The sequence below is a fragment of the Syngnathus scovelli genome, chromosome 6, assembly GCF_024217435.2.
Source record: "Syngnathus scovelli strain Florida chromosome 6, RoL_Ssco_1.2, whole genome shotgun sequence".
NCBI lineage: Eukaryota > Metazoa > Chordata > Actinopteri > Syngnathiformes > Syngnathidae > Syngnathus > Syngnathus scovelli.
The window spans coordinates 11517448-11536425 of NC_090852.1; the positions used below are offsets into that span (position 1 = coordinate 11517448).

The following is an 18978-nucleotide window of genomic DNA, read 5'->3' on the forward strand; positions in this document are numbered from 1 at the left end:
AAGCCCTGGCCGACTTTTTTTTTTTTTTAAAGGAGACAAACGCTAAAGTGTGACGAGTACAATGTCTCGGTAATAAGTGACGATGTAGACCAAACCAAACGTGCATCCAACCGTGTTCTTTATTTCGCGACATAGAATCATACGTTGTGATGTGAAAACATTTACAATAACGGTCATTTTATTCTGTAAACACAGAGCCACACCTCCACGGTGGGCAAAAGCAAAATTTTATTATATGTCTAATGATTTCACAACAACAACAACAACAACAACAACAACAACAACAACAACAACAACAACAACAACAGCGGCAACAACAAAAACAAAAACAACAATAACAACAACAACAATAATAATAATAACCCCATCAGAGCTGGTTGGGTTTAATTAAAATGTATCAAGTGATGAAGCGCTAATGAGAAACTATAAATATTATAGCATATTATCCAGGCCTACTAAAAGCAACAAAAATACTTATGTGTTGAGTGTAAATGTGTCATCTAGTTTATTATTTTTTACCTAAAAAACAGCTAATGCGACTACAATGAAGTGAACAAATTTTGCCAGCAGCTTTAACCTCAGACATCACCTTTAACTAGTGATAAAATTAAAAAGAGGTACAAAATGTCTGACAAAATGGTTTAAAAAAAAACCTAATGAATTATGTTAAATAACTAATTGGATTAGTGAAAATATGGTAGAGATTTAGAAAAAAACAAATAAACTGCAGATGAGTGGTTAGCAGTTTACAGGTTTACAGTTCTGTGTGGCGTTTCAGCAGGTACTTCAGCTCCTGCCCTACATTCCAAAAACATGCATGTTTGGTTAATTGAGGGCTAAATTGTAATTAGGTATGGATGTAAATGTTTGTTTATGTGAGCCCTGCAACTGGCTGGCAGTTGAAGCTGTATCCTGCTCTTGCCTAAAGTCAGCCAGAATAAGCTCAAGAAGCCTCACGGCCGTTTAGTGAGCATACACTGTATGGAATATGAATGGAGGATTCTACTCTTTCCCAATACAATTTCAACTATTTAAAAAACAAAAACAAAAAACACTACTCTCGGTTGTGATGATTTTTGATTGCTCGTTTGGGGCCACTTGTGACCACATGACTGGGTCTGCTTAAGCCTTGGGCCTGTTCTATATAAAATAATGAATATACTGCAATAATTGATATTTTCTCTAACGACCCTTGAAAATAATGCTGAGAACCCCGACATTTATCATCATATTGTAATTACTATGAAGTCATTTTTATTGTTTTACTCACCTTTCCGAGTTATTAGCACGTCTGCCTCGCAGGTCTGAGGTTTAAGGTTCGTATTTTGGCTCAGGCCTTACTGTGTGACGTTAACACGTTCTCCCCATGCTTGCGTGAGTTTTCTGTGGGTATTGCTCACATTTCAAAAACATGCATGTTATGTTACAAGGACATGCACTACACAAATGAAGTATCAATTCATGACTATGCAAATTTGTAACAAACAAGCAAACAATAAAAAAGAAAGAAAGAAATGGATATGTACTTATTAAGTCACAAAGATATTGTGCCTAAGTGACCAGCTGATTGGCGGTACAGTGCAATAGACACCAATTATTTTTATTTTCCTACACTGACGTCTAGTGGCACTGCTATTTCACTGCACCATTGTTGTACAAGTACAAGTGAAGGAGAATTGTCGCAATAAAGTTGTTCAATCGTGTGTGGTTTTTATGGGAATAAAATAAAAGCAACACAGGTTCATGAAAATTTTATTTGCAAAAATTCACAACTGAAAGCAATACTGCTGCAGAGAAAAGGAATACTGACTGCTGGTTTGCTGTATTATCACTATTTTGCTATTCTTACGTCATAATTTCTTTCCTTATTCTCACAGTGAGATCATGTATGCACTGTAAACAAGAAAAACATTTTTTTGTAAATTTCATAGACATAATCAGAGCATTAGGTGGAGATGTTTACCTCGCCATTATTTTATGCTGGAATCTACACTTTCAATTCAATTGTCTTATTAGATTTTGTTAAAGAAAAAATACGTACGTCTGAACTGTTGTAGCTGCCTTGCACATTGCGATTAATTTAGTTGTTTGAGAGTCAAAGATAGACTCCTGTGGGAAGGTGTTACTCAGTCTGAGGTAAAATTCTCTGAGAAAACAATACAAACATTCACATATGGCAAAGCATATTAAAGCAAAGCTTCAACGATAACATAATACCACTGAAGACTAAACATAATTGAAATTGTGTGTACTATAAGACAGCTTGTTACATTTTGTTCCGTCTTCAGTCTTGCAATAAAAATGGACGTTTTTCGTAATTCACAGTATGGCCAAGGTATGTACATCATGGTGGAGATGGAAATGTACACACGGCATCTACACAAAAGGATTGTATCAAAATGTTCTAAAAATATCTCTGGTTGGTTTCACAAAAAGCAAACTGTATCAAAAGCATTGGCTGAGAGCAAGCAATATAGAAGGCTTTAACGCCACTTTACACAACAAAAAGCAGGACAACCAATCACGTCGCTTTGATTGTGAACCTACAGCATCCCGTACAGCACATGCAATGCATTAAACAATACAGGAGGAAAAAAAAAAAAAAACTTCACAGCTAAACATAAGAGAAACAACCTTAGTTGTACCATTGTGCTTCGTACAGATTAGGCTTGACCTGTCTATACAACAATCATGGGCGTCTTACTTTACGCATGTGCTGAAGCTACAACTGAGAGCAGAGGCATTACAGGGCAAGTGGCTCTGAGGAGAACGATAGAAACAGGACACATAAGGTCTTTTTCAACATGTAGTAATTGGTTTGAATTGCAGCTCCCTCTCAACCTTGCTGGCTCTGTGATGTCTCTGATAGTTTGTCTATGTGGCTTTAACACAAGAAATGTACACTGTAAACATCATGAACCATGAGAACTGCACACAACTAGTGCACTGTAGGATGCACAAAAATTCTAATTAGTTCACTAATAAGTCTTTTACATTTCTTTGTTCCATTACATTGCACATGCCTTGAAGGAACACTTAGCACCATGCAACCTGAAGATGAGGTGGCTCCCAAATGTATCAAATACAGAAACAGGCCTTTTGTATGTGAGTGTGTGCGTGCGTGTGTCTTTAAAATCATAATAGTAAGAAGTGATGTATAAGATGTGTAAAAACATAATAGTAAAATGTGATAGAAAAGGATAACCAACCAAAATTTAATGTAATACTGTGGTATAATAGTGTTTTTTTACTTGATAAGGAAATACAGGAGAGTTGACCAGCAACTGGCAGAAAACTGAAACAAATGCATGTAAAGTTGCCGATGGGCTAAACATAACCATTAATGTACGGAAACTCTACCGAATCTTCCGTGGGAAGTTCGGCTAAGGAATTCTGGAAATATTCAGTTGGACTTTTTTCACAGTAGTAAATGTCAAATGTCACAAAATTTTGAGTGCTGTAATCTCAACATTTATCTTAATGAAAGAGCATTTTTTACTGTCATAAATGGATATGTAGCAAAATTATTTCTAAAAAATACATTTCTTGTCTTTGAATAATTAGTGGCAACTAGTTAGATCCAATCTGGTTTGAAGCTACACAAAGCTTGAAAATACATCTCAGTTTCTTGCTATATATATTCAACAGTTATACTTAACATTAACATTATGATAAATTTTTCAGATGAATTCCCATTCATTTTGGTAGATTCTCTGTCATCCCTCTTAATCACCCCCCCCCCCCCCCCTCCCATCTCATAATGTTTCCAACTATTAAATTGCTCGCATTTTAATGCACACAAGAGCTCCAGATGCTTGCTCATGACTCTGTGGTGTCTCATGCAGATAAATGTGATAACCTCAGTATGGCAAATGAGAACATTTCAGAAGATTATTATCTTGCAATTTACATGCTTATTTTGTTATTAGGGAAATGTAAATAAGTAGAGGTTTCTGTTCAAGTCTGCCATGGATCAATATGATGATGTGAACTTTTTTTAAAGGGTGACACATGACATGATGCTTGGTACAGTGGTGTGGACCGCCAGAAGCAGCACAGTGTACAGTGGTGTGTCTCGGTGTGGGCGTGGCCACTGTGCAAGCACTATTCTTCAGAGGCGTGAGACAGCTGCTTTTCATACAGGCTGAGGACATGATGCACAAACTGGTACTGCTCACATGTCTGGATCATCCCACCCCTGCCAAATACACATTGATAATTAGCTGAGGCACATCACATACAGCAGGGGTGTCAAACTCATTTTTTTTCGCGGGCTGCATTGTAGTCATAGCTTCTTTCGGAGGGCCATTATGACTGTCAACCCAAATCAATGTAAGAGCACCTCATATACAGTAAAAGCTACAAAACAAACAACTTGTTTTCAAATCAGACAAGTAAAACCTGGTCAAATATTTTTAAAAAAGATATTAAAAGTGAAGACAATTTGCAATTCTAGTAATGACACACGAATTTGATGCACAATTTGTCTTCGCAGGCCACATAAAATGATGTGGCGGGCTGTATCTGGCCCCCGGGCCTTGAGTTTGACACCTGTGACATAGAGTCTAAAACACACACACACAAACACGCACACGCACTCACGGTAAGTCATTTCAAAGGGCATCACGCAAATGTAAATATCAAATAATTTTTGCTTGATTTTTTTTAATGGCACAATAAATCACGCTTTTCAAACTGTTAATGTTGCATTTGTCTGCATCATTCATTTCCCCCCCCCCCCAAAAAATGTTTTGCTTAAACTGCTGTTTCATTTAGATCCCATCACAACTGTTCTTGTTTACATAAAACACAAGCAGTTCGTTTTGCATTTCGTTTCCTTTAAACTGTACATGTGAACTGAACCATGACGGTAAAACAAATGTACTGACCCGTGTCACCAGACACCTGGTGTTTCAATGTAACAACCGCCCCCGTAGGCCAACCATAATTTTAGCGATAGAAGTTGCACACTTCAAATGTCTGAGAATTTGGTTGTGTTAGAAGAACCACTACAGCATAAACATCCAACTCTTTTCTTGACAGACTATAGACAAGGAAGTGGAATCTACCACCTGTCCAGACGCAGTTGGCAGGTTGTTCCCAAGATGTCAACCACGCCCTCCATCCTTAGCTGCTTACAGAGGATGGAGGTGGCGATGAAGCAGCCAGTCCGACCGATTCCAGCACTGCAGACACAATCACCGAGAGGAGTGTGTTGTCATAATGTTTTGTTCCATCAATGTGACTCATGTTTCAATAGATGATTGGTAAAAAGCAATGGGTTAGATATTGTAGCTGTTTTATTAAAGCGGCACAGTCACTAAACTGCATACATGGAGATTTACAAATTTAAAATAGATACCTGCAATGCACAATTACAGGGCCACTAGTGGGTGGGGCCTCCTCTCTGGCTCTTTCCACTTCCTGTACCAGCTCTAAAAGAGGTGGCGCTTTGTCTGGTGTCTTCTGGTCAGGCCATGAGGTGTACCAGTACTGCCGCAGACTCCGCTCCTCATCTCCACACTTGCCAGTGTATACACAAACAAAGACATGAAATACACACCAACCAATGGGATCATATTTAATTGTGTTCCTGAGGAGCACAGTAAAGATTTTCTGATCAGCCTCGTTGCTCAACATGTACATAGGAAATTCAACGTTTGAGCGCTGTGTGACAGTAATGAGTGCAGAGTGAGACAATATAGTCAAAAAATAATTTCCTCTCCTGAACTGATTTTGGTGCCCAATCGGCTCTCCTTGTGCCTAAGTCCAACAATGATTAATAATTAGACTCTTCCAGGGACTGCAATGTAAACAAGGGTTAATAAGTAGGTATGAACTAATAAGGTAGTATGTCCCAAGAACAGAAGCCAGACCTTTTCACACTACATTTTTTTTGCCTCTTTTAACATATTAATAGCGCTTCGGGAAATTAAGTTTGAGTCACCTGTAATTCTGAGATACTAGCCAAGACTAAATCATACATAAACCACAGACAATTAATTATATAAGCTTACAATGGAATCGTTTATTGTATTGTGAAACATCTGTCCATACGTCTGTCCATCCATACGTCTGACCATCCATACGTCTATCCATCCGTACGTCTTTCCATTCGTGCATCTGTCCATCCATACGTCTGTCTATCCATAAGTGTCCAACCATACGTCTTTCCGTCCGTCCGCCCGTCCGTCCGTCCGTCCATCCATCCATCCATCCATCCATCCATCCATCCATCCATCCATCCATCCATCCATCCATCCATCCATCCATCCATCCATCCATCCATCCATCCATCCATCCATCCATCCATGAAGAACATGCAAACTCCAAACAGGAAACCCGGATCTGAGTTTTGAACCCACAACCTGCCGAGTATGAAGCAGATACGTTATCTCGGCTCATATTATCCGATTAAAATGAAAAGTAGTTCCATAAAGGTTCTAGCAGGGTTTTGAAATCTTCAATGAACTTGAAATTTTAGCTATCTCAACACGGAAACCTTGACTGTGAAGCAGACCCGATAAAGTCTGTTTTCAATTGTTGTTATTTTTTGTCACGTTTTTACCCTTGCGTGCCTTACCTTCAAAGTAAACACCCTCAGACTGTAGTCATCCTCCTGTGTTACCGTGACAACAGTGATTTCAATCCCCTCATGGGTCACAGTGTCCTCAGGCCAGTACTCAGCACATTTCTGGAACACGTCACAGACAAAATCACACAAAATTCAAGAACATGACAGTTCCAGTGATGGAACACAATCACAAATACCACAATATTATCATCACTAGCACCCAACCTCATTTTTCTCCTCCAAGTTGGTGATCATTACAATGATGGGGGTCCTTTCCTGCCACACCATTCTCCAGAAGTCCCCCACAGTGTTTACTGTTGGACCCTGCGTGGCGATGTATGCACGCTCTTCACCCCCATAACCCTGAAAAAATCATCATTTCTTTTACAAAAATATATATTTTCTTTTGGAAACATTATGAAAAATATGATGAAAAAAAGGTGACATCATCCACGGATAATTATAAATCAACAATTTGACTTACTTTGAGATAATTGCCATTGATGTAAGTAATGAGGAAATCATCTTCATCTTGTGACTTTAGGATCACTCTACTGTGTGTGTCTGGAAGTAAGCAGTATTAACAACAGACAAAAGGAAATGGGAGACACATTTTACTTCTGCATCCTGCACAAAGAAAGTTTGCTGATAAAATCCCAACCTAATAACACTCTGTTTTGATGGCCATTGTGATGTGCTGATTATTATTAATGTTGCTGTTCTTTTCAAGGACATCCTCAAATCATTACCAATTAAATGATGTTAGAAATCGCCGTACTCACTGGGTAAGATGGTTTTGTAGCGGTTCTTTCTCACAAGCCCTGGGTAGTTGTACTCCTTAGGGTCCACAAAGTTCATTGGAGTTTCCTGCAATTGGACAAATAACAAACAGGAACAATCAACGCGCAGCAACAATTAGCTACTGTTATGTGGGAGGTGCAATCCATTCCATAAACTGATCAAGATTTTGTTTTGTAATATGTGGCAATTGAATATGATTAAGGCTTGCGTGACTAGTTTGAAATTTGGAACACCAATTGCCTGACAGACTGTAGAATCATATGTGAGTTTGTATGTAAATGAAGCTCGTATCCATCCTTCTTTCGCCCACTGACAAACAGAGGCAAAGCTTCCGGGTGCACAGCGCTCCGTTGGGTGCACACTATGATCGGGTAAGTCCTTGTTTCTTTGTGTGTATCTGATAAGTGTGTAGGTGGCTGAGCTACTCTTGCTGCACTCACATAGAACTCAGCCTGCAGGCCCTGGTCATCCATAGCCCGTGTGTGTAGCATGGCAGGGGTGAGAATATGTGTGCCCTGCCGGAGGTACTCTTGGGCTGACTGGTCCCTCGGGGAAAGCTGGGCTCCGTAGCCGTAAGGCTCCGTGCAGCCCGGCGTACACATATCCAAGGTCAGGGAAACATTGGAGCCTCTCCTGTGTGAGAAATGTCAGTTCAAATAAAATACCAACATACAAAGCCTTTGTGGCCATTTTACCATTGTTCTTTGCATGAATACAATTCAAAAGAGCACCATGGCTTTAACATTAGTCAGCTACTTAATCGTTCACAGAACGACCGCAACATTGGCTTTAATGGTTCATATTAACTTCCGAATCAGAATAAATTTAACAAAGTGCTATATTTGTTTACGCTTGCCTATTTTAGAGCTACATGAATATAATTTGAAAAATGTTGACATATTCAACAGCATGTATTAGCGCGTCCGCGGGTTCAATTCTGGCTCCAGCCTTTCTGTGTGGAGTTTGCATGTTCTCCCCATGCCTGCGTGGGTGTCCTCCGGGTACTCTGGTTTCCTCCCACGTCCCAAAAACATGCATGGTAGGCCAATTGACCACTCCAAATTGTCCGTAGGTGTTAATGAGCGCGGATGGTTGTTTGTATGTGCCCTACAACTGGCTGGCAACAATTCAAGGATGTCCCCTGCCTACTGCGCAAAGTCAGCTGAGTTAGGCTCCAGCATGCTCACGACCCTCGTGAGAATGGATGGATGGATCATTCTTGCCTGACCAAAACTGTAAATAGCCTAAAAAATCCAAAAATCTTCTTGAACCAATTGTAGAGGGTTGAGCATTTAATTGTTGGTGAGGATCTGGATTAAAGTGTCAACACAGAAATGTGATTTCACCATTTGACTCACAATGTTGCCAACTAATTAACAAAGACAAACCTAGCACTCGGCCAATTTGTTTCTATTTTCTTCACATTTTGACCTTTGCAGAGGCTAATGCTAATATAATGCCTAAGACTTTGGAATGGGACTGCTAATGAAAAAAAAAGATATCAAAAGCTGTGCTTTGAAGTTGCACAAAAAACAGCAATTAAAAAAAAAGAATGAACAAGCCACATCGATGCAACAACAAACTCCTTGGGGATGGAAACAAACCTCTCTTGAAGCCCCACCGGTGTGACTGTGAGAGTTGCAGCATCTCCCTCTGGCTTGCTGTCAGTTCCCATTTCAAAGACTGGAGTCTGAGGCACGGCATCCAGATCCATCAGGTCCTCTTGGGCGTCCGTCCACTCTGACAGGGTGAAGGAGGGCTGACGGCTCACAGACTGACGTCTGTCTCCAATGTCTCTTGAAGCGCTTCCAGGTGGCCTCAAGCCAGTGCCGTACCGCCACCTGCACACCATGTGGACGACCTGAAGATAGATGAATGGAGGAGAATGTGATATGTAGCCACTTGTCAGTCAGTTTTCTTCTGTTAAAACCATTCTGTTGCTGATTTACTCCTGTCCATTGGGTCATTGGCTTTGACATAGTAATAACAGCAGAACTGTGATTATCGCTAATGCTAGTTCAACTACATAAGGAGGCCAGAGTGGGGGAAATGAACAAACACGGAAACACTGTGGAGACTTCAAGCTCATTTCAGTTCAGGAGTACGGGAGGCATGGCTACCCAGTTGAAAACAGAGATGGAAATCGTGCATCCTCTTATGAAAATCTCTTCCTTTTTCCCCTCTAATCCCTCTAAAATCTGAATCAAACTATGGGTCAGAAATCGAGACAGCAATCAAATCTTGACTGTCTTTGAGGTATTGCTACAGACCTGTTTCACAATTTTTTTTCCTTCAATACTAAGTATATCCGATTCAGTGATAGTCAATTGCCCTGTATTGAAACACACGTAACATACACAACATAACATGCATCAAGTAAGGTTATCACTAATCTAAGAAAGACAAAAGTGTGGAATTGGGCATACAAGTGTGTTACATAGTTTGTGCATACCATAGAAACACAGATGGTAACTCCAATGCCTACAGTGGCGTAGATGATCCATGTTTGCTGTGTCGTGTTTACCACATCCTTCATAGACTGACAAGAGCAGAAAGAGAGAGATTAAACACTGGATGTATCACATCTTTGCATTCTGCGTTCAAATATACAAGAAACAACCTTGAACTTGAAGAATATCTGTATTTACGATTGTTGCCATGCTATATGAACTCAGCTAGGGTAATGTGGGAAGTCTGTAATAAGTCACATATTGGTTGTTTTATCCTAAATGAAATGGTGGTGTAACTGTAGCAAGAAATAAAGTATTAAAATATTACAGTCCAAGAAATAAAATGTTGATTATTTACAGCCACTCTGATGGCGTATAAAGAAAACCGATAAGATTGTGTTATTTCTCAAACTTACATCCATTCCAAATATTGGGTGGCAGGGTAAGACAAAGCCGAGATAGAAGTCGATGACCTGGAGGGCTTTATAGATAGAGGCAAAGGGCCCATTTCCTTCCACCACAAAGAACATCCAGTACCCCTGAGAAGACAGAGCGAAGGCAGACTGTCACAGCGCTGCCCTTCATTCACATGAGCGCAGCACCAAGGCTGTTTTCAGGTGAAAAGAATGGAGCAAAGAAAAGAGCATGGCCAGTTACACAACTATTGAAAAAGGTACAAATTGTCCAAGTGCAGTCTGGTATCCTAATCAGTGGTGGATTTTCAAGGCCTCTCTTATTTCAGTGTATGGTAGTATTGTGTACACAGCCATGTGTTTAAAAGGAGGTTTTGTGCGTGATTTAAAAAGGCTGGGAGAAAAGGACAAGCACCTTTTCCATTCCAATTAGTGGACATGCTGATGATAATTCTGCTTATTCTAATCATTTGGCTCTCAGTCGCTATGTGTGTGTCTTTTAAAAGCAACATAGGCCAAAGCTATTCTACAATAGCTGACTTTGTAATTGGAACTGGACTCTGGTTAAATAGGTTGTATGGTAGCATATGTAGAAAAATTGTATGTTGCATTTTGTTTTCTTCAAGGGTTGCACAAAATAAAATAATCTGGATCAAGATATATTTTTAAGTAGACAATACATACATATCAAAATGTAAATGATTTTATTATGTGTATTGTGCAACCACTTGACAAAATAAAATTGACTACATTCATCACACCAAGTTTGGAGTATACCGTATCATAAAAAAAAGCGAGGTGCACAGTGGGATCCATGTGTTGGTTGACAGCCATTCTTCTTTTTCCATTTTTCCATTTTTCCATCCATCCATCCATCCATCCATCCATCCATCCATCCATCCATCCATCCATCCATCCATCCATCCATCCATCCATCCATCCATCCATCCATCCATCCATCCATCCATCCATCCATCCATCCATCCGTTTCATTCCACATCCACTGGCATCCATTCACATACCGTGACTTGGGAGATGACAAAGAGGGCGGCCCAGTAGTGGAACTGGACCACCAAACTGTACACTTTATGCAAAAACACTTCTTCTTGTCGTGAACTTTGCCCCTCTGTGCTTTCATCTTTTCTTCCAAGCAATTCTTCAGTTTTCGAGGCTCTATCTACTCTTTTTCCTGTCTTTGTGGGCTCATCCAGCCAAACAGGGTCCTCATCAGGCCTGAGGAAGATGGAGTCCTCGGTGTGGGAGCGGGTGGAGCTGCTCAGGCGTCGGGTCATGATCCTCCTGTTGATAGAAGGCTCCTGCGTATCGTGAGGCATTTGACACATTAATGCTGCATACACAAGGCAGTTGAAAATAGTTAAAACTACATGGCAATACACAGTACAGATTCCAATGGACATAAAACAGAAATGCTATAATTACGATGTTTCGAAGCGTAACTCAGACCAACAGAACAGTAAATACTGTATATAGTTTTGCTTAAATTGTGAAATCTCAAATGGTTCCAATGTATTGTCAATTGGTGAAATTGTGGTCCATTACAGATGTTTTAAATAGATAAATAACTAAATAACTAACTAACTAAATAAATAAATAAAAGCACATGCTCTGAAACATCTAACTATCTACTGTGGGTCATTGTTACTTATTACTTAGCTTACAAACAACAAAATAGTGTACATAATATAATTATTTCCTGTTCAATGACCTTCTCATTGCCTCTCACTGTGTTTGTCAGTTTGTGTGTGATGGGTGTGATATTTGAAATGAGAGTGAACGAGTGAGTGGGGATGTGTGTTTGTGTGTGTGCGTGTGTGTGTGTGTGTGTGCATGTGAGTGAGTGAGAGATTCTCCATTGTGGAGGGATGAGTCAGGGGTGATGTGTTTACAGCCCTGTCCGTCGCCTTGGCAACAGAGTGGCTCTCATCCCTGTCATCCGTCCTGAGCATTATCATCTACTGACAACAGACACTCACATACATGCATGCGTGCACACACTCACACACACACACACACACACACACACACACACACACAAACACACACATGCACACTCAAAGAAACTGTCCTATTAATTTTTAAATGAACATTACACTACCTTGTTTCATATTTCATTGTGTATTAAATGTTGCCCTTTCTGCATCCATTACAGCCTAGTCACCCTGGAAGGATGATCCTCCCATCAGTGGTCCCTTGTCAAGGTTTTTCAGTTTCCCCCTACTTTTCTGAGTTTTCCCTTGCTCTTCTGGGTGTTAAGATAAGGGGATGTTGAGAATATTTGTCAACTGTGGGCAGTGAAGCCCTTTTAGACATCTCTATGATCAAGGGCTTCACAAACAAACTTGACTTGACAAATACATTTTTTGAAAACTAGCTGGAGCCGAATGGAAGAGGCCTGTTTGCCGGGCCTGCACCAATGGGCACACTCCATACGACCGGTGTCAGACTGTGATTAGTATTGCTGGCAGTAAGTCACATTTGTTTCCAGGGAGTGCTGCTTTTTGTCACGGATTTTGTTCATGACCTTTATGGACCGAATTTTTCTGCAAAGCCTAAACTTTGCCCGGTTTGGTGTGCTGAGTATTAGGCCTATGCCTTTTGCAGAGCTTCATCAAGCTCTCCCTGGAATAGTATGCAGTCTTCGACAGGCAGATTTTTGCAGCTTCTGCAAAGAGATTCAGACTCGTGGTGCCTTTCGGCAAAGCGCTCTTTTTTGTGGCTGATTTGCATTTCTACCCTAACCTATGGTCACCATCTCATGCGATGTGTCATGACCAAAAGAACAAGATTAGGGCTGAAGCGACTGAAATGTGGTCCCTTCATTCAGAGTCCATGCTTTCCCTTTGAGGCATAAGGTGACAAGCACAGTAGAGCCGCCGCTCCTCCTCATTGATTGGATCCAGATGAGGTCATATGGGCATTTGGTTAGGGTATAGTTTCTGCTGCCTCTCCTTCACAATTTGACCAGGATAAGGAACTCAAGATTCCACACCAGACCAAACCACTGGTGCAGTCGGTATCTCTGGTGTGTGGTTGTATTTTACTTCTTGCAACACACTTTACCTTCTTGTCATTGTGAACTTTTTTGTACTTCAGTGGAATAACAACTTTGAGTCATCCACACGCTAAATCTGCTTTGAGGTCCAAGCAGTTAGCAATTGATGCAATACAAGTTCAGTTTAAGCTTTGTGCTGGTGTTTGAATGTGAAGGCTTGTCAAGTCGTTTGCATTTTATTTTTTTTTTAATTCATCAATGACTACAAATAAGACCTATGATATGGAAAGCAGCCAGTCGGTCGCATGGTTCACTCACTTAAGGTACAGCGAAGAAAAGGATGGCGTGGGAGTCAGATCACATGATGAAGATAAATCCTGTATCTTGCCGCAACCAGTCAACGTTGGCCATCGAGAAGCAACCTACAAGGCAGAAGATATCAGCCATTCTTCAAATGCGTTACATAGGCCTACTTATGAATAAAGACAGACCGTCTAAAGACAACCTAAATAATTGCCCGAAATACCCACTGAAGCTTCATTGTGACTCAAGCACTAGCAGTCCTGGTGAGGCAGGGTTAGTAATGCTCCATCTGAGTAGCACTCTTGTCAGCTGCCAGCTGTGCGGTCATGCGAGGATGTAAGGTGACACGGTAAACTGTTAATGTCTTCCTTCTTTTCCTTCCCTCACTCTCCCTTGCAAAGAGGCAGAGTTAAATCCAGCCGGACACCCTTGCCAAAACATTCAGATAGCTCCAGTTGCAATCTGTATGCATGGGCTAGCTCTCTTTTCTCTCGTCTGCCTCTTTTCACTCTGTGCCATGCTGTGAAGCAATAGCATGAGCTCCGAGCTAAATCAGACCACGTCCGCGCGTGTGTTTACAGGTGATGCTTGCGATGAAGCTGCACCGCTGAGTGCTTTTCTCTCTCCGCTTGCTGTGAAGGTGATTTTGAATTGATGACACCAGTTCGCCCAGCCTGTAGCCATGGCAACACGTGTACATACAACATACATGCATGCAAAGTATACGCGAAGGCGAACGCTGGGGGAAATTGTGTGTAGGAGGAACTGTGAAATTTCGCAGGGCGCAGATGGGCAGGTGAGTGGATACAGGGATGAATGGGAAGCACAGTAGGCTGAGTTACTGAGTGACGCAGTGAGGCCGGCGTTTTGGTAACCATGGCAACCCAGATATTATAATGAGCACTCACACACCCATACACACTCAACCACAGGCTCAAGCGGGAAAAAATAATGTCCAAGTTTGTCAAATAATACTGGTTCTCTTTGTGTGTTTCGAACACTTTGTTGGTTTCCCAGTGTTTTATGATTGACTGGTATATTTAGCTGTGTATCAGGCTATTATGGTCAGATGATTCAAAACCTAATTATTTTTATGTAACATGTAATATTTGTGGTGGGTATGAATGATAGCAAAAAATTGTTTGAAGGTAAGCATGAACTAAGAATATATATTTGTGTTAGACCTTTTCAACTTAACTTCACACACACACCAACATGCATTCACATGCACACATATCTGAACCCTGAAATGACTCACACCACGGGCAAATTCATTTTGAACTACATCGTATTTTGGAGCTTGATGAATGGACGGAGGAACAGACGGATGGGTTGAGGGACAGGCAGATGGATGGAGGGATGGACGGATGGATGGATGAATGATAGACAGCTATACAGATGGACAGATAGATGGACGGATTGTCTATAGTTATAGATAGATAGATAGATAGATAGATAGATAGATAGATAGATAGATAGATAGATAGATAGATAGATAGATAGATAGATAGATAGATAGATAGATAGATAGATAGATAGATAGATAGATAGATAGATAGATAGATAGATAGATAGATAACTTGATCTGATAACAGAAACAAAATATAATTTAAAAAGGAAATCTAGCCATGATAATATGGACACATATAAAGGGGATTTAATATGTATCAAACCTAAAAGCTGATTTGATCTGAGGGTCCTCGATCTTTGTATCCTTACAAATCCCGCCCCCCCTCATCTTCATATAGATCATTTTCATTGTATTGATCTGCACTCTTTCGCATATCAAAGCAAGTGGAAACAAAACCATTCAAGTTAACGGGATCCTGGTCTAGGGGCCGGCATTAGAAGGGGAACAAGGGGAATTACTGTCATTATTTTTCTCTTTGGGTGACAGATGGCTCATGTTTTAATGGATGTTCCTGATGATCCTTCTTCCTCTGTCTGGAAAATAATGGAAGCATAACAGCATGTCACCATGTGCCCATTCTATTTTTATAATATTGCACTGCTTTCCGAAGGTCTGGTGTGCAGGTTTTACTAACCATTTCTAGTGGCTTCTTTCCTTTTTTTCAATGGGAAAATAATAGGGGGACATCAACCACTGGCAAGAGACATGCAGTATAATAACAGTATTTTATCCTTAAATTCATTTTGCAATGCCAGTGTACTAGACCACAAAGACTTTACAAGATGTATTCTTAAATTCTGGAGCTAGTTTTAGGTACAACATTGTTGCCTTCTTCCTGGTCAAAACATAGCCTACTTCAATGCTACTTGTTGCAGCAATGTACAGTCCAACAATGTCAGTCTTTAATGTCAATATGTAAGTTAAACAAAATGGCATTGCTATGGCTGTCATGCCCACTGAACAGAGCCAACATAAAAACATTCGGACCGATTTCAACATTTTTCTTCTTCTCTAATCAAAGACAGCAAACAGCAAAGTTTCTGAACGCCATTCCTGACTAATTATCACGTGACTGTTCACAGTGATTTATCTTCCACAGTATGCTCAGCAAACTGACGGCCAAACGTTAAATCTGGTCATGATTTCCCTTTGCAAATCCTGACTTGTATGTTCAAGCTATGGACTTCTTGATTGTGAAGGCTCTAATAGCAAATTGGAAGCTTTGCAAATGCTCACACCGTTGCTGAACACAGACCAGCACCTGATTTGGGGGAGATGCATCACAGAAAATATCAGACTTTTTACTTGCTTGTATGCAAATAATAGTCTCTGGATTACTTTGAAATAGCGAATACTAAATCTACAGTGAGCATTTGTGATTTGTCCTACACAGTGTACAGTGTATGAACTTCCATGAGTGAAGATTGGAATGGGAACAAAAGCCGCACTCGCCATTGTATCTTAAATATCTATCTATCTATCTATCTATCTATCTATCTATCTATCTATCTATCTATCTATCTATCTATCTATCTATCTATCTATCTATCTATCTATCTATCTATCTATCTATCTATATATATATATATATATATATATATATATATATATATAAAACAATGTATGTAGTATATGCTTGCTCACTTGCATTAGACAAGACCAGCCATCTTAAAATGGGATAATTTTAGCAATACCAGTTTGTCTTGTTTTTCTACAATTCTTGATCCTTGGTATGCATTTAAAATACCATGGCAACTGTAAAAATTGTGTAAAACGTTATTCTTTGGTTGTACTCTGCTTTATGTTGAATGTGGAGCTAACGGGGGCAGCCCCCCCCTTTGCCCCAAATGACAACAAGTCACTACAGACCATCACTATAATGTCAAGAATAAAATGTACAGCTACAGCAGTATTTCCCCTTTTTCATGCTGACTCAAAGCTGAGTGTCATGTGTGGAGCTGAAGTGCTAAAGAGGATGGATGCCCTTTCTGAAAGTGATGATAGAACGGAAACATGAGATGGAGTCACCTGGGCCAAGACCAAGCTCATTGACCTCTCATGGATGATCATTAATACAAACAGTAGCTTACACGGAATGACCTTGGAGTTCAAATGTGATGTCCTCCCGTGCATTGTGGTGGGACACAATTAATCGCCATCATTACTTTACTAAACATAGACTTTCTGCAACATTTGTAAGAATTGAAAGAAAAATCTCATCTCCATCACATGTAAACATGCAATTCTGCCTAAGCTGTACTGCATGAATAATTAACATATACTGCATAGCAAATGGATTTACAGGCTGAAGGAGCTAAATCTGCATTTTGCGGCGACAGAAAATTGTATGACATGAGTGCGCTGCATCACAAAACCGAGGCAGGAATGGCAATCCCGGGCAGTCATTCATACTTGGACAAAAGACCATTCATATCACGTTCGTATCTACGGTGTGCTCAAGCAACCACACGGAGCAGACAGGGATGGATTAGTAATGAATCACCCATGGGAGGTGGACTGTTGCATCTCTCGCTGGTAACTCCCCCATTGTCTCACACACACACACACACACATACACACGCATCACTAAAGCTTTAAGAAAGCAATGTGAAAATACAAGGCTGATGAAGAACCAACCTGTTGTCCATGCAGGCTACATCACGGTACCTTTTCACAGCCAGGAGAGCACAGCAGCCATATGAACCACGGGGTCTTCATCGTGCTATTGGTATTCACCTCATGTCGCACAACCACAGACAGAGGAAGGGGGGGGGGAACCAAGCGAGGAGAGGGAGGGCCGGACCACTCATCCCCAGTCTTAAGTCTGGTTAGGATAAGTCTTCTTACCTGACTGAGCCCTCCTTCAAACGGCCATCTGGCGCTCTTCTCCCTCTGAGCCAAAGAGCAGCAGCCAAACACCAATTCCTTTGCTGCTCCCCTGCCTGCTGGAGATGGAGCGTGCTCGCATGCGAGGAAGAGACGGACCGATGGGTTTGAAGATGCGTGCGAGGTTAGCGGAGGCCAAGGGGACTTATGCGGTGGGTGTTTGCGTGTGATGGGCTCGCTATTGTTTGTATCCTGGAGCAGAGTGGCAGCGCCAGCTTCATCTAGGTATATGCAGCAAGAGGCTGTGTGGTAGCCTTGGCAACAGAGCGAGAACGAGGGAGTGCGAGTGAGAGAGAAGGAGAGAGCGGGAGAGACAGTGGGAGAGAAGGAGAGGGAAAGTGGATTCATCACATTGGAGGGACATAAATCTTCCAATATTTTGCTTACTATAATGTGCTCAACTCATTTGTTTTACATTCATACAGTTTTTAATACGACAGCATTGGTGTCCAACCTGTGGCCCGGGGGCCATTTGTGGCCTGATGTCCATTTTCAACCACATATTGTAGAAATAACATTTGAAATGGCCCAGAATGTTATTTTTAATTTTTTAGATGGTGGGGGTTGGATGGTCAACTGTAAAAATGCGGCTGTCTAAAAAGTGGAGAGAAAAAAAGGACTACCACCAATCCTACAGCAAATTAAACATTTCTAGCTAGAGCTGTTCATCACCCATTATCTGACGGAAAATGCAGACAATATTTCACAAGATTTTACATTTTGTGATTTTATAACTATTTCAAACAAAAAATATTACTGAAGTACAACATTTTTTTTTCAATATGACACTTACCAATTACAACAATTAATTCCTAGCAACAATAAATGTCAAGAGAAGAAGAACAACAAAAAAGCTTTCTTAGACTCGTTCTCCTTCAAACTATTTATAACCCATTTCACTCTTCATCCATATAGTACGTATAACTCTCCCATATGTCACCATCCTCCACAGGTCCAATCAGCCACATGACCTCCTCTTCTTACTGTGCATCCTCCTCATCTCTTTTAACGTGACTTGACCTCCCAAGTTGTGCATGTCTAGAAGCCCCCCTCCCACACACACACGCACACATTTACGTTCTGAGCTGTTCACCTCACATTTGTAAAGCTTGATGAAATAGGGTCGG

General features: G+C 40.7%; 1 protein-coding gene across 5 annotated transcripts; it reads right to left on the reverse strand.

Annotated features, from left to right (window-relative positions):
* Window positions 1-1735: 1735 nt before the first annotated feature.
* LOC125971167 (tyrosine-protein phosphatase non-receptor type 5) lies at window positions 1736-18107 on the reverse strand. Of its 5 annotated transcripts, none has more exons than XM_049724180.1 (14): window positions 17813-18107; window positions 13570-13673; window positions 11261-11537; window positions 10242-10364; window positions 9828-9914; window positions 8980-9236; window positions 7816-8008; window positions 7357-7441; window positions 7059-7138; window positions 6800-6937; window positions 6584-6694; window positions 5363-5523; window positions 5073-5186; window positions 1736-4198 (listed from the first exon to the last, which is right to left on the reverse strand). In XM_049724180.1, the coding sequence occupies exons 3-14, from the start codon at window positions 11528-11530 to the stop codon at window positions 4105-4107; spliced, it is 1713 nt and encodes a 570-aa protein (XP_049580137.1). In that variant the 5' UTR covers window positions 11531-11537; window positions 13570-13673; window positions 17813-18107; the 3' UTR covers window positions 1736-4104. The 5 variants fall into 5 exon arrangements, with proteins under 5 accessions (XP_049580137.1, XP_049580134.1, XP_049580138.1 ...); XM_049724177.1 differs by having other exon boundaries at window positions 11261-11554; XM_049724181.2 differs by lacking the exon at window positions 17813-18107 and adding an exon at window positions 17603-17737.
* Window positions 18108-18978: the final 871 nt, after the last annotated feature.